Here is a 13438-nt window from a genome sequence, read left to right on the forward strand (position 1 = left end):
TTTTAGGCAACTCTCCCTTGCTATTCTACTATATTTCTTTGTCTGATTGTTGTTTAGGTAACACATAATTTTCTCATTGATGAACTGAAATAATTATAAATTCTCATATCTTGTTCAAAATTATACAAGTTAGTTGTTTATAATTATTGTCTACAAAATTCAAGTACTTCAAATACAGCAACCTACAATAATTTGCACAGGGAGCAAATTATTTAATAATAATTTGCACAGGGAGCAAATTATTTAAAACTCATGAGATGAATTTGAGTTCGTAAGGGCAAGTATCCCCGTCTTCAAACATTATCATCAAGAACATCGGAGTCGGGTAACATATCCAGAATTACAAATAGCGCTGACGAGTTATGAATCTGAAATATCTAGAATCCATTCGGGTTTAGAAATACATAAAGCAAAGCAAAACAGGTGCTCCTGACAAAATGGGCTGAAAACAACAGCCATCTGAACAGCCCTTGGATGTCCTTCCTTCAGAAACGGCGAGGGGGGAACCGGTCCATGAGACTGGCAGAGGGACACTCATAAGCCATGTGGCCACGGCCGCCACAGTTGTGGCAGATCATGAAGGCACCAGCCATGCAATCACGACTCGTATGGCCAATCTGGTTGCAGGCCCGGCAGACCACGTCACTGAAGCCACCACGGAAGGGAGCGCCAACATCATGGAAGGGAGCGCCAACACCACGGAAGGGAGGAGGCCCACCCCTCTCACCCAATGTATCAGACTTGGGGCACTGACGGGCCAGATGGCCAGCAACATTGCACAGGTTGCAAACAGGATCATTGGTGCAGTTACGGGCAAGGTGGCCGCTCTGCCGGCAATTATTGCAGGCCTTCTCATTGGTGCATTCCTCACGAAAATGCCCTGGTTTGTAGCAGTTGCTGCAAAGGATCACTTCTCCTGGCGGCACTGGTGGAGCGGTGCAGTCTCTTGCAATGTGACCGGACTTGCCACAGTTACGGCATATCCCTTCATTTGGGCAGCTGTTAGCCATGTGGCCAGGCTCTTTGCAGTTCCAGCAAACACCTTTGGAAGAACATTCGGCTGCAATGTGCCTGCAACATTTAAATGAATTGAAGTATGAAAAAGCGATACCCCTAGCTCTTAGGGAGACATGAAACCCATCTCCATACTACTGAGGATGCATAAAAAAGCCAACGATAACAAAGCCTTTCCCCAAGCAAGTTCAAGTAGACTAGAGTTCAAATCATCTCAATCAGTGTTAGACAATCTTTCCTTCAATTAGTGCTACCCCTAGCTTATTATGTATGTCATCGTTCCAGGTTCGATCCCTTTTTGTACGAATACAAATCCAACGCTACACACGTATTTCTGCAACACATATCTGCTAAACATGTCATCTTTTGTAGGCCAACATTCTACACCATACAACATAACAGATCTAACCAGCGTCCTATAAAGCTTGCATTTAGCTTCTGTTGTCATATGGAATGTCAGATGTTTGACGCCACTTCATCCATCTTGCTTTGGTTCTATGACTAACATCTTCATCAATACCCCTATATCTCTGTAGCATTGATCATAAATACTGAAACGTATCTTTCCTGGGCACTATTCGACCTTCCAAACTATCTTCTTCCTCATAAGTAGTAGCGCCGAAGCCACAACTCATATATTCGGTTTTAGTTGTGCTGAGTCTAAAACCTTTGGACTCTGGTCTCCCACCACAACTCTAGTTTACTATTTACTCTCGACCTACTTTCATCCACCAGTGCTACATCATCCACAAAAAGTATACACCAAGGGATATCCCCTTGTATGCATAAACGCTACATCATCCACAAAAAGTATACACCAAGGGATATCCCCTTGTATGCATAAAAGAACCAATAATGCTAAACATAACCTGATCGCAAATCATGAAAGAATTCAATAGAACAATTGAGATGGTTTTGGTATAGCATGGGCATAGTGATAATTCTACATAAGGTACCAAGAGCATCCCCAATAGTTTCTTAAAAAAATACTCACTCCGTTCCAAAATATAGTTCTTTCTAGCCCACTTTTTCTGTCCACATTCATTCAAATGATGATGAATATAGACATACATGCAAACTACATTCATATGTTACTTAATGAATGTGTAATTAGTCTAAAACGAAATATATTTTGGGACGGAGGGAGTACATGGAATATAGCAACGAGCAACAATTATTCTTCAAGTGACTAAAAAAGTTGGTATTAAGTTGCATGCGCCAACCAATTCAACCTAAAAAGCTTAAGCTGACAGGAAGAGGTGGACAATTCACTTATATTATATTTCAACACTCCCCTCACGTCGAGCCTCTCTTGGGTCTCAGACATGGAATATAGCAACGAGCAACAATTATTTTATTTTAATTGCGCTAACCAGGATTCGAACTCGTGACCTCTGGCTTTGATACCATATTAAGTTGCATGCAACACCAGTTTAACCCAAAAGCTTAAGCTGATAGGAAGAGGTGGACAAGGACAATTCACTTATATTATAATTCCAATAGTTGGGAGCATTTTTTTTTTGCTTCCTCCAATAGTTTCCTAAATCTCACTCCTATAAGATAAGATAGAAGATAATATTATATCAGGAATCCTGAACTATTTATAAATCACGCTAACCACTTTTATATCTTCTCTCCCTTGTACATTTGCATTAGAAACCCTGTCCTACTTCTTATTCTTTCCCACCTCCTTCCACCTTCAGACTGGCACGATGTTAAAACATGTGTATATATCTGCGCAGCGAGGTCGATTTTTCCAAGTGCGGGAAAATTGGGAGTTGAGATAAGGAGTTGTCGGAGGGGAGTTTTTTAAACATGCCAAAAAAATCTAGATTGGGAGTGGGTTTTGGAAACTCTGGGAGACGCTCTAAGGTTTCACTAGAATGGTTGTGCCACAATGATTAGAAGTATGGTAAGCATTACAAGCAAAGTGCAGTTGAACGAATGATCAAAATCTTAAAACTAATAACATGTGAGCATGAATATGTGCAAGCAGAATAATACAAAGTTATTACCCAGGAAGCCCGCAGGTATGGCAGACAGCCACGCTAGGACACTCTCTAGCAAAATGCCCAGGACGCTTACAATTGTTGCACAAATCATTACGAAACCTGCACAATGGAAACAGAAATAACTAAAGGATACATAACCTTCCAAATGTCTGAATAATAATATATTCCATTTCCATTAGCATAAATCGTTTAGTAATTTCACCATTTTTTTCATGACTCATCTAGTTACAATCCCACACAGAAGCTTCCTCCTAAAACCATACCACAACATGAATTAAAGGACAGACCCAGTGCTTGCGGCTCCCACATGAGTGGGGCATGGGGAAGGAATAACCGAGGCAAGCCTTAATCCTGTATTTTTGCAGAGAGGTTGTGTTGGACCAAGGACCTTTGGCCCAGTGGAAAGGCTTCTCACCACTGCGCCAAGTGTCCTTCATGCCACAACATGAATTCATCGAAAAATTTGAATCCTAAATCATTTTACCCTACTCTATTACATTTTGTTTTACTAGACTTTTAGATGAACTAGAGCTATCATTAACCAATATCAAGTGTCCTTATTTATGCTACATACATGCACAAGTGATTATAATGGGATAAATATAGAGAAAACTTTACATATAAATCAAATAAACATGGTTATTCTACCACCACGAACTTAAACTGTGTACGACCCATTCACATAGCATTTAGCCAAATATATATATGACAACGAGAGGAAGAGTGATGTTTGGAAGAACAATGCCAAACATTCATCCTGTTTGACTTAGATTAGCTCAAACCTGCTTGGACCATGGCGGCTGTCCCTCCGATATGGTGCATCACGGTATGAGGTGCGTTCAGTACGCATCCTGCGATCCTTCGGCGGCAGGCTGCGGCTGCTCATCACCAAATCTTCCCTCTAAACTCCAAGCTCCAACCAAACTGCAACACCACGCTACGAAATCACCACCTTCGATACTCCAACAAACCGCTGATCTTCTTTCTGTCCACAGCAAAACACCAAAACCAGACTAAAATCCAATCCTATGTGGCTATGTCCCATTGTCCCACAAAACCCACCAACCTTCACTATAAGCATGCTCAAGTTCCCACTGTAGGTCACAATGGTAAACCCTGTAAGGCCTTGTTTGGAAGACTATGGAACGGGTAGTTCAGGGGCAGATCCACGGGCATGTGGGGAGCGAAACCCACGCCGGGGAGCAAACTGTGTCTTGGGCCAAACGAGCATTTGGCAATGACATGGGTTGGATTTGTTGTAGCCCAATAAACATCGATCCACAGTGGAAACAAGCATCCCCACTTGAGGTCGGGTGGGTTGTGTTGTCGTGTGACCCTCACGCATCCAACACACCGACACCAACAAGACTACACGCAATTCCAGCAGAGCTCCTTCTCAGCACTCTTCTCCTTGGCAGGCGGCGCCTGGTACTTGCCCCCCCTCCCTCCCTCTGTGCTACAGTCTTACATGGTGAATGGCTTGCTCACGCCATAGATCCACGGAGAATGCACAATGCTGCAATGGGATGCCGTGTGGCTCATATGCTTCCAGCCCGAACAAGTATGATGTTTGGGACACCTCCAGCCAGGAGGCAAAATCCAGCCTTATCCTAGTGCCTCTTACAATCTTCGGTATTATTTTCCTTAGGGACAGATAACTAGATTTTTTGGATCAATTTTGTACTGTTCATATCATCTTGATAAATTGGTTCTCTGATAGTATTAGGAAACATATATATTTCCAAACCAATAAAAACGTTTTGCCATTTCAACAATAGAACTTTCAGAAGATAGAGAAACTAATGCCAGTGGATTAAAATGGTTTTTTTAATCTTCCAAGCTTCTAAAGTTCTAATACAGTAGTGTTGATAAATACAAAGTGTAGTATAGTAAGGTGCCTAGTGTCACAATTCGAGGTGCATATATTTATTTGTGCTTGCAAATTGAAAACGAGAACGGCATAGGGTACTTGGTTGTGTACCAAAATCCACATGGTATAGTTCACTTCATTCTAAAATGTAAAACATATGGTTTAGTGATTGCAGCTGGGAATCGATTTTGGCTAGTGTTTTTTTAATTACCACTGCAACTCCTTAAAGTATATGGCAGTGTTTTAAGCCTATAATAGGCTGGGATCTGAATCTAGTTTAGCACTTACTCAGTTTTGCTTGCAAATTAGTAGGTTAAATCAATTATGTTTCCATTGAAAGCACTAGAAGTTGCAAAATGAATTTACGGCTTATGTTTCGTTTGTACTATCAGAAGGTAAGGACAGCATAGTTGCTAAGGCGGCAAGGCGACCGACCCCCCCCTACCTTTTAAACGATAAGGCGTAAGGCGATACGACACCTTAGTAATATATGAAAATAGGAAATAAAATTAGAAAATATAGGAATTGTCTCAAATAGATAGAGATAATAGTAGCAAATAGGGAGGCTGCAGCCCAATAGCCCAAAGGCCAAACAGGGAAACACTATAAAACACCTAACCCTAAATCCTCCTTCCTTCCACGGCTGACAGACCCACCTCCAACAGTTCGTTCGATTGGAACTCTTGGGAGCACAGCCGACACTTGCCACTGAGCCCGGAGGGGAGCTTCTCCCGTGTTGGCCACCCACCGCCTTGAGAAGCTGCCTAGAGAGGCGCAACGCAATCACCACCACCGGGAAACCGCCGCCGTCGCTGGAGATCCAGGCTCCAGAGCACCTTCAACGCGTAGCCGCTTAAGGTATGTACCCAGCCGGCCAGCCCTACATCATTTCATGGCGTCCGCGGAGCGATGCCTCAGAGACTCTAGGCGCCAAGGCGACGCCTTGAGGTCTAAGGCGGACACCTTAGTCACTGACGTAACTACGTAAGGCGAGGCGGATGCCTTGCCCCTAATCCTCGCCTTACCGATTAAGCGACGCCTTAACAACTATGAAGGACATTTTAAATATATGTGCTCTGTTCATTTCGGCATACATTAGTTTTGTTTGTCCTGACAATAGTGGTAGGATGAATGGGATAAGTAAAAAATATTGATAAGGGATTAAGGGTTGAGGAAGGAAATTTTGCCGCTTAGTATTGGCTAATATTTCTTGCATTTGATTTAGATTTTCTGTTTCCTCAATAAGATAAAAATGGTGTGTCTAGGGGCACGCACATGATAATTAGGTACTGTCCTACTGCAGCATTTTCTCATGTGCTCTCATTATTTCTGAATGTTCAGACTCACCAGAAACTGGATTTCCACTACAGGTATTATCTTGCAGTTGTGAATTGTTAATTGGATCTCTTATGCTACTTTAATAGACCATAGAAGATGCAGACAGTATGACAGTTACTGTTGAAGAATGTATTGTATTAGTTAGCTTTTAGTTGGCAACATGGATTTGAATTTTTCAAAGTACAATCTCACAGATTTGAACTTACAAAGTTATATTAATATTAATACTACCTCTACCCTGCAAAGAGTGGCGTTTTGGTTTTATCTTAAACGAAATGTTTTATGCTTGACCAAGTTTATATAGAAGATTATCCACATTTATGACAAACCAGAATAGAGTTACTATTTTCAATTGTTTTCACTTGTCTCTGGCCATACTTCACTAGTTCACTGCAGAATAGAGTATTATATCAGTATCATTGGTATGCATTATATAATTTTATCTGGTCGTTACTAGCTTACTGCTACAGTGCTACTCTCATTTGTTCTTGGTTAACCTATCTGACTGAGTTCTTGCTCTGCTAAATTGTTCAGAAAATCGTTACTCTATGTCTATTCTACATTTTTCCGAGTACTAGTTATTTTCATGCTGTACTAGTATATTATTTTTAAAATGTATGGTGATCAGATTAATTTGAGGTTTTTCCCTGTGATATTAAGTCCATTTTATTTGGATAAATATCCTAGTGTCTAGTGCTACTGCTAAATTGATACTTTCAGAGTTTTTGTAATTTAGTAATTCTCAATTTTAGCAGAAATTTTCCGTGGACAGTATTCTGGAAGAACTTAACACAGAGCTATTTATCCATATATGTTCAGCGGTCAAGCAAAACTTTGTTTTTCACTTTTCCGAGTACAAGGAAAAAAACATGTTTTCATCCAGCATTCTTTTTTTATGTACTGATATAGCACCGATTAAATTTTCTATTTGAGGAGGACTGATTTAATATTGCTTAGGCCCCAAAACGAAATCGTCTTGAAATCCTTTATTGTTAGTATCTCAATAGTGGTGTGCTCTTTGCAAAACGCAATTCGTGAAGTTTTCAGTGATCATTATTTTTACTCTAACAAATGCTTTATTTATCTTCGTTTTTGCAGTTCAGTGTTCCTTAGTGACCACTTTTGATGGATTCATTTGTGCTCTCAGTCTCTCACAGTGCAGATGCTGCTTCATAGCCCACCTCTCAGCTTCAGCGGGAGAGCAAGTTTGGTATATTGACCAAGTTACTGAGTGTTGGGCCTAACTAGACACAAATTTCTAGTGTATTACTGAGTCAAAGTTGTCTCTGTATACGTGATACTCGCTCAGTATCTTATTATGCAAGAGAAATAATATATCTTGTTTACTACACTGATTTTATCATGTACATAGTCAAATGGTCTAAAACTTGCCTCAGCCATGAGCCAAATATTGAAATACATGCAAATCCATAACAATCGAAACCTATCCCAAATTGGCAATCAAACAAAATGGATTATGTCCTTCCAGGCAGGAGGGGTTTGGGTGGTGGGAGAGGGATCGCCCAACCCCCCTCTGGATTGATTCTCCTGTAGAATGTATTGTATTTGTACCCCTAACTTGTTTAACAAAACCTAGAGAGACATGGTACACAAGATATTTTTTGCAAAAAGTTCGAAGTTTTCAGGCACCGAATAGACAAATGCATTCAGATTTAAGTTAGGGTTTAGGTGCTCCGTTTCACACAGCGGGAACGGAAGAGAAGGGTAAGAATACCTGGCGGGTGCTCGTCGCCCGGCGAATAGACTGACGAAGATGAAGGGCCCGTCCCTCGGGACCTGGCGTAGCCGCCTAGGGCGTCGGCGTCGGGGGGTGAGGGTGAGGGGGCGGGGGCGGTACTCCACACAGTCGTCGCAACGAGAGAGAGAACGAGGGGGACGGGGTGAACGGAATGGATTCGGGACGGGGCATGCGGCGGTAGCCCAGTCCGAGGGTTCGGCTCGGCCGACGGACACGGAGAGCTCACCACGGCCCACGGGCCTTGTCCTGGGCCGTTTCGCGTTTTCTTTTTTAGCAATTTCTCTTTTTCTGATCTCTTTTTAATTTCTATTCTTCTTGATTCTGTGTTTATTATCTTAGTATGACATTTCAAAATGTTCCAGTGTCTAGTGATACATTGGTTTCAAATAAAACAAACAAAAAATATATTTAATAGTGCATTATAAATAAGCAAACGGAACATTTTTATTTTATATTTATTAAGGTTGAACCTTTTATCAAATCTCGAAAACATTTTCGATTGAATGTAGAAAAGGTTTATCCGTAACTAGAAATAGTATTTTGTGCTTGATAATTTACAAGTTAATGACTAATATTACCTTCGTTTTCGAATATTTGTCTCGCTAGTTTATTTTTGAACTAAACGACGACAAATAAAAAAACGGAGAGAGTACTTCGGTACTAAATATGGAACGGCGGGTTCCCGTAAAACAAGAATATAGTTATGGTAATTACCACATATAGACTTTTTTGAGTGGTTACTTTAGAATATGAATGATTATGACTCCACTTAACTCGAGCTTGATTCATCGCACTTAGCTTCATGACATTAATATGAATGATTATGACTCCACTTAACTCGAGCTTGATTCATCGCACTTAGCTTCATGACATTATCTTATATTCTTCATATGTGAGCCAAATCTTTGAATACTTAAACCAACTCTTCACACATTCGGATGGTCATAGAATGTTTCCATCTTTTGTCTCTTGGTTTGAAGTCTGCAAAGGAAGCTAATCTTGCTTGTTGTCGAAGTACGAATTGATACTAACCACATCTGTATTTTGTCTTTTCACCGAAGATTGTGCATTTTACAGTTGATGCCTGGTTGTATTAGGCAGGCTGTCAGGGGTTGCATCCAGTTAGCTAGGAGTGCTTGTTTGGTTTCATGTGTAAAATTTCCTACATAGCACGATGCCTTGTTTGTTTGGTTCCCTGCATAACAGAATGTGGTCTACTATTGTACAGTGGTGGTGAGTTTACCAACCACAAGTCGTTCAAGGTTCAAAACACAAGCAAGTATTATTTCACCACATGGATGATCATGTTAATAGTGGCACAATTAATCATACACAAAGCAGACTTCTCTTGATTACTAGTGCCATAATTGTTCTACAACAATAAGTACTTATTTCTAATTAAAAGTGACATACAAGGCCTCACTTAATGTTCGCACCCTCACTTAATTAAAAAGGGACATGTATAGTGAGGTGTGGTTACATCAGTAAATAAAGGAGCAAAAGAATGACACTATGACAGTACTCTGAACAATGATAACTATATCCTTCCAACTACACAAACCATCTCTTGATTACTAGGCGGTGTAGCAACATGCTTGTAGTAATGTTTTCCAAGTTCATCACTTCGACTATGCATATATGAATTGAATGCAATTCTTGCTTCATGCTCACTAGCATACTTTAGGAATGCGGCCTTCCATAACCCACATTTTGGTCATTACAAGTGGCCCAATCATTGTAAACCCCATGTTTTCTTCCTTGAAATAAATACCACATAGTATGCCGAACAACTGTAGTCCTCTTTGCACTGCTAAAGGCAGGCACAAGTGCTAGTGCAGACTACCAAACAATCCTAGTTGCACATCCATAGCCTACATAATAGACTGGATAGCCTACCAAACACCCCATAGTGACCAAGATTAATACATTTCTTACTTCGCTATGATGACATCAGGATGATAGGGTGCGTTTCTCTACGGCCGTTCTTGCTCTATGCTTGTGGATCATGGGTGGATATTGTGTTTGTTGGTTTGTCTGTTGTTTGTTCTTTTGGGACAATTCTCCGTATGTCACTGAAATTCTATCTAGTACTCTATTTGTCATCATAAATATTAATATATCATAATATCTTCTACATTATTCGGTTCCATCCCCAGTGGCATAGAAGAGATTATGACATGCATTTTTTTATCCTTCTATGTCACTGACGATGGCATGAAAAGGGTACAAAATTACACCTGAGTAGCATAGAAGGAATTAGGATATTTACAATAGTAAATAAGATACTGGATGTAATTAATGTGGTATACAAAGAATTTTCTCTTGTTCTTTTATCATGCGATTATGCATTATCATAATTTAACAATTGTGGAAGCATGGTAGGCCTCAAAGCACTGATGTAGATTCTTCATTACATGGTCATATGAAGCTGACATTTGCACAAACAAAGAGTGGAATACAACCAATAATTTTTCATGTATATAGCGGTCATGGAGTCTTTAAGCAAATCATGTAGCTTTTTACGAATGGCTTAGAGCAACTCCAACGGAAAAATGTAAACCAACCCAAAACAAATATTAGGGAAGAAAAAATATTTTTCTTGCTCCAACAGCTTCCTCATTCTTTCTCCAAAAAACCATTGTCCCTCATCCGCTTGCTCTCATCCCTCATATTTTCGCGTGATTTATACCTCCCAATCCGTCCGGCGTTGCGTGTGCATGTTGGACCCCGCATTTTTTTATTTTGTCGCATGCATCCATGCAAAGCATCAACGAGTTGCCACATCGTTCGTTGAACTCATTTTTTGGATGCCAGGCTACTAACCATGAGTTGGTACAAATTTCCGGTTAGAATTATAGGCATTTTTTGTACCATTTTAATTTCATAAATTAACATTATGATGATGACATATAATAAATAATTACCCATCGAAATCGTGATCTAAAAAATATCCATAACAATATGGATCATGAGAACACAAAACATATGAAGCATGTAAATCATATAAATATAATAAATATGTAAACATGGTTCATGAATTATTACGGAACAACTGGAAATAAACATATAGCAATTTAAACAGGATGACTGTAAAATTATAACAGACATATATAACATATTATAATATGACAGAACAGAGCTACATACGAAACAATAGAGATGAATATATGTGTCGGGGACCATAATTAGGGGTACCCTCAAGGCGCCTAATTCTCAGCTGGTAACCCCCATCAGCATAAAGCTGCAAAGGCCTGATGGGCACGATTAAGTCAGGGATCAGTCCACACGAGTGACTCGATCACGCTTCACCCGAGCCTAGCCTCGGCCAAAGGCAGCCGACCTCGAGAGACTTCCGTCTCGCCCGAGGCCCCCTTTTTTATGGCGGACACATCACCGGCTCGCCCAAGGCCTTGGCTTCGCTCAGAAGCAACCTTGACTAAATCACCACACCGACTGACCAAATTGCAGGGGCATTTAACGCAAAGGTGGTCTGACACCTCTATCCTGACACGCGCCCCCGGCAGAGCCGAGGTGACCGTCGTCACTCCACCGCTCCACTGGCCAGTCTGACAGAAGGTTAGCGCCGCCTGCGCCACTCCGACTGCAGTGCCACTCGACAGAGTGAGTCTGACAGGCAATCAGGCCTTGCCAAAGGCGCCACGGCGAACTCCGCTCCGCCCGACCCCAGGGCTCGGACTCGGGCTAAGACCCGGAAGACGGCGAACTCCGCTCCGCCCGACCCCAGGGCTCGGACTCGGGCTAAGACCCGGAAGACGGCGAACTCCGCTCCGCCCGACCCCAGGGCTCGGACTCGGGCTAAGACCCGGAAGACGGCGAACTCCGCTCCGCCCGACCCCAGGGCTCGGACTCGGGCTAAGACCCGGAAGACGGCGAACTCCGCTCCGCCCGACCCCAGGGCTCGGACTCGGGCTAAGACTCGGAAGACGACGAAACTCCGCCTCGCCCGACCCCAGGGCTCGGACTCCGCCCTGGCCTCGGCCGAACGACTTCCGCCTCGCCCGACCCCTTGGCTCGGGCTCGGCCACGGCAACAGAAGGCAGACTCAACCTCGGCTTCGGAGGAAACCCCACGTCGCCCTGCCTAGGGCACAGACCGCCACGTCAACAGGAGGCGCCATCATCATCCTACCCCGAATCGACTCGGGTCACGGAGAACAAGACCGGCGTCTCATCCGGCCAGCTCCGCCAGAGGGGCAATGATGGTGCTCCACAAGCTCCATGACGACGGCGGCCCCCAGCTCTCTTACGGAAGCCGGACGACGTCAGCAGGGACTCGACCGCTCCAACAGCTGTCCCTCCATCAGGCTCCGCCGCACCTCCGACAGCCACGACATCACGCCAGCAGGGTGCCCAGATCTCTCCGGCTGCCACATTGGCATGTACCTAGGGCGCTAGCTCTCCCTCCGCTAGACACGTAGCACTCTGCTACACCACCCCATTGTACACCTGGATCCTCTCCTTACGACTATAAAAGGAAGGACCAGGGCCTTCTCAGAGAAGGTTGGCCGCGCGGGACCGAGGACGGGACAGGCGCTCTCTTGGGGCCGCTCGCTTCCCTCACCCGCGTGGACGCTTGTAACCCCCCTACTGCAAGCGCACCTGACCTGGGCGCGGGACGAACACGAAGGCCGTGGGACTTCCACCTCTCTCACGCTCGGCTCCGGCCACCTCGCCTCTCCCCCCTTCGCGCTCGCCCACGCGCCCGACCCATCTGGGCTGGGGCACGCAGCACACTCACTCGTCGGCTTAGGGACCCCCCCTGTCTCGAAACGCCGACAGTTGGCGCGCCAGGTAGGGGCCTGCTGCGTGCTGACGAACAGCTCCCCGTCAAGCTCCAGATGGGCAGTCTCCAGCAACCTCTCCGGCCCGGGACGGTGCTTCGTTTCGGGACTCTCGAGTTCATGTCCTTCGACGGCAGCTACGACATGACACTTCTTCCACCGCCGCGCGACTACGACAATGGCGGCCGACAACCCGCCCGCCGGCGGCGGAATCGACGACGTCTTCCCCGCGTGATGGAAGAGCAATATTCGGGCTCGCTCCGTTCTCTCCCCCGCCAACGGAGGAGGAGGCAGAGCCGTCAAGGCCAGACGGGAGGCCGCGCTTCGTCGGCCGTCGAGCGAATCGACGCCCCCGACGCCCCGACGGAAAGCCTGCAGGACGTCGCCCTCGAACCAGGGATGACGGCGCAACCAGTCCCCGGTGTGACTACGTCGCTCCTCGTCGACCAAAAGGTAACGACTAACTCCCATCTTGCGTCATTTCGACTCGGCCTCAACCCGCCAAACGACCTCGTTTTGGCGGGCGCTCTCATTGAGGCGAGTGCAACCCCACTGAGGTTCTGTATGCGGTCGCCTTGGGACCGACTGACGGACGTCTCGACCTGCGGGCCCTCTGGGTCCGAGGAAGATGACGATCCCAGCAT

At 44.2% G+C, this 13438-nt stretch overlaps 1 protein-coding gene across 3 annotated transcripts; it reads right to left on the reverse strand.

Moving 5' to 3' along the window:
* Positions 1-211: 211 nt before the first annotated feature.
* Positions 212-8200, reverse strand: LOC100282947 (DNA-binding protein HEXBP). Of its 3 annotated transcripts, none has more exons than NM_001155852.1 (4): positions 7970-8150; positions 3809-4011; positions 3030-3125; positions 212-1071 (listed from the first exon to the last, which is right to left on the reverse strand). In NM_001155852.1, exons 2-4 carry the CDS (start codon positions 3910-3912, stop codon positions 486-488), a joined length of 786 nt encoding a protein of 261 aa, NP_001149324.1. In that variant the 5' UTR covers positions 3913-4011; positions 7970-8150; the 3' UTR covers positions 212-485. The 3 variants fall into 3 exon arrangements, with proteins under 3 accessions (NP_001149324.1, XP_008676999.1, XP_035823180.1); XM_008678777.3 differs by having other exon boundaries at positions 259-1071; positions 3809-3950; positions 7970-8200; XM_035967287.1 differs by lacking the exon at positions 7970-8150 and having other exon boundaries at positions 259-1071; positions 3809-7952.
* Positions 8201-13438: the final 5238 nt, after the last annotated feature.

This window comes from Zea mays, chromosome 1, assembly GCF_902167145.1.
Source record: "Zea mays cultivar B73 chromosome 1, Zm-B73-REFERENCE-NAM-5.0, whole genome shotgun sequence".
Classification (NCBI taxonomy): Eukaryota; Viridiplantae; Streptophyta; class Magnoliopsida; order Poales; family Poaceae; genus Zea; species Zea mays.

Bases quoted from the DNA above. Each gene is read 5' to 3' on its own strand.
- LOC100282947 (NM_001155852.1), bottom strand. From the start codon at position 3,912: ATGAGCAGCCGCAGCCTGCCGCCGAAGGATCGCAGGATGCGTACTGAA. The intron at 3,126-3,808 runs GTTTGAGCTAAT...TCCATTGTGCAG, and splicing joins AGCCGCCATGGTCCAAGCAG to GTTTCGTAATGATTTGTGCA. The intron at 1,072-3,029 runs GTAATAACTTTG...TAAATGTTGCAG, and splicing joins CATACCTGCGGGCTTCCTGG to GCACATTGCAGCCGAATGTT.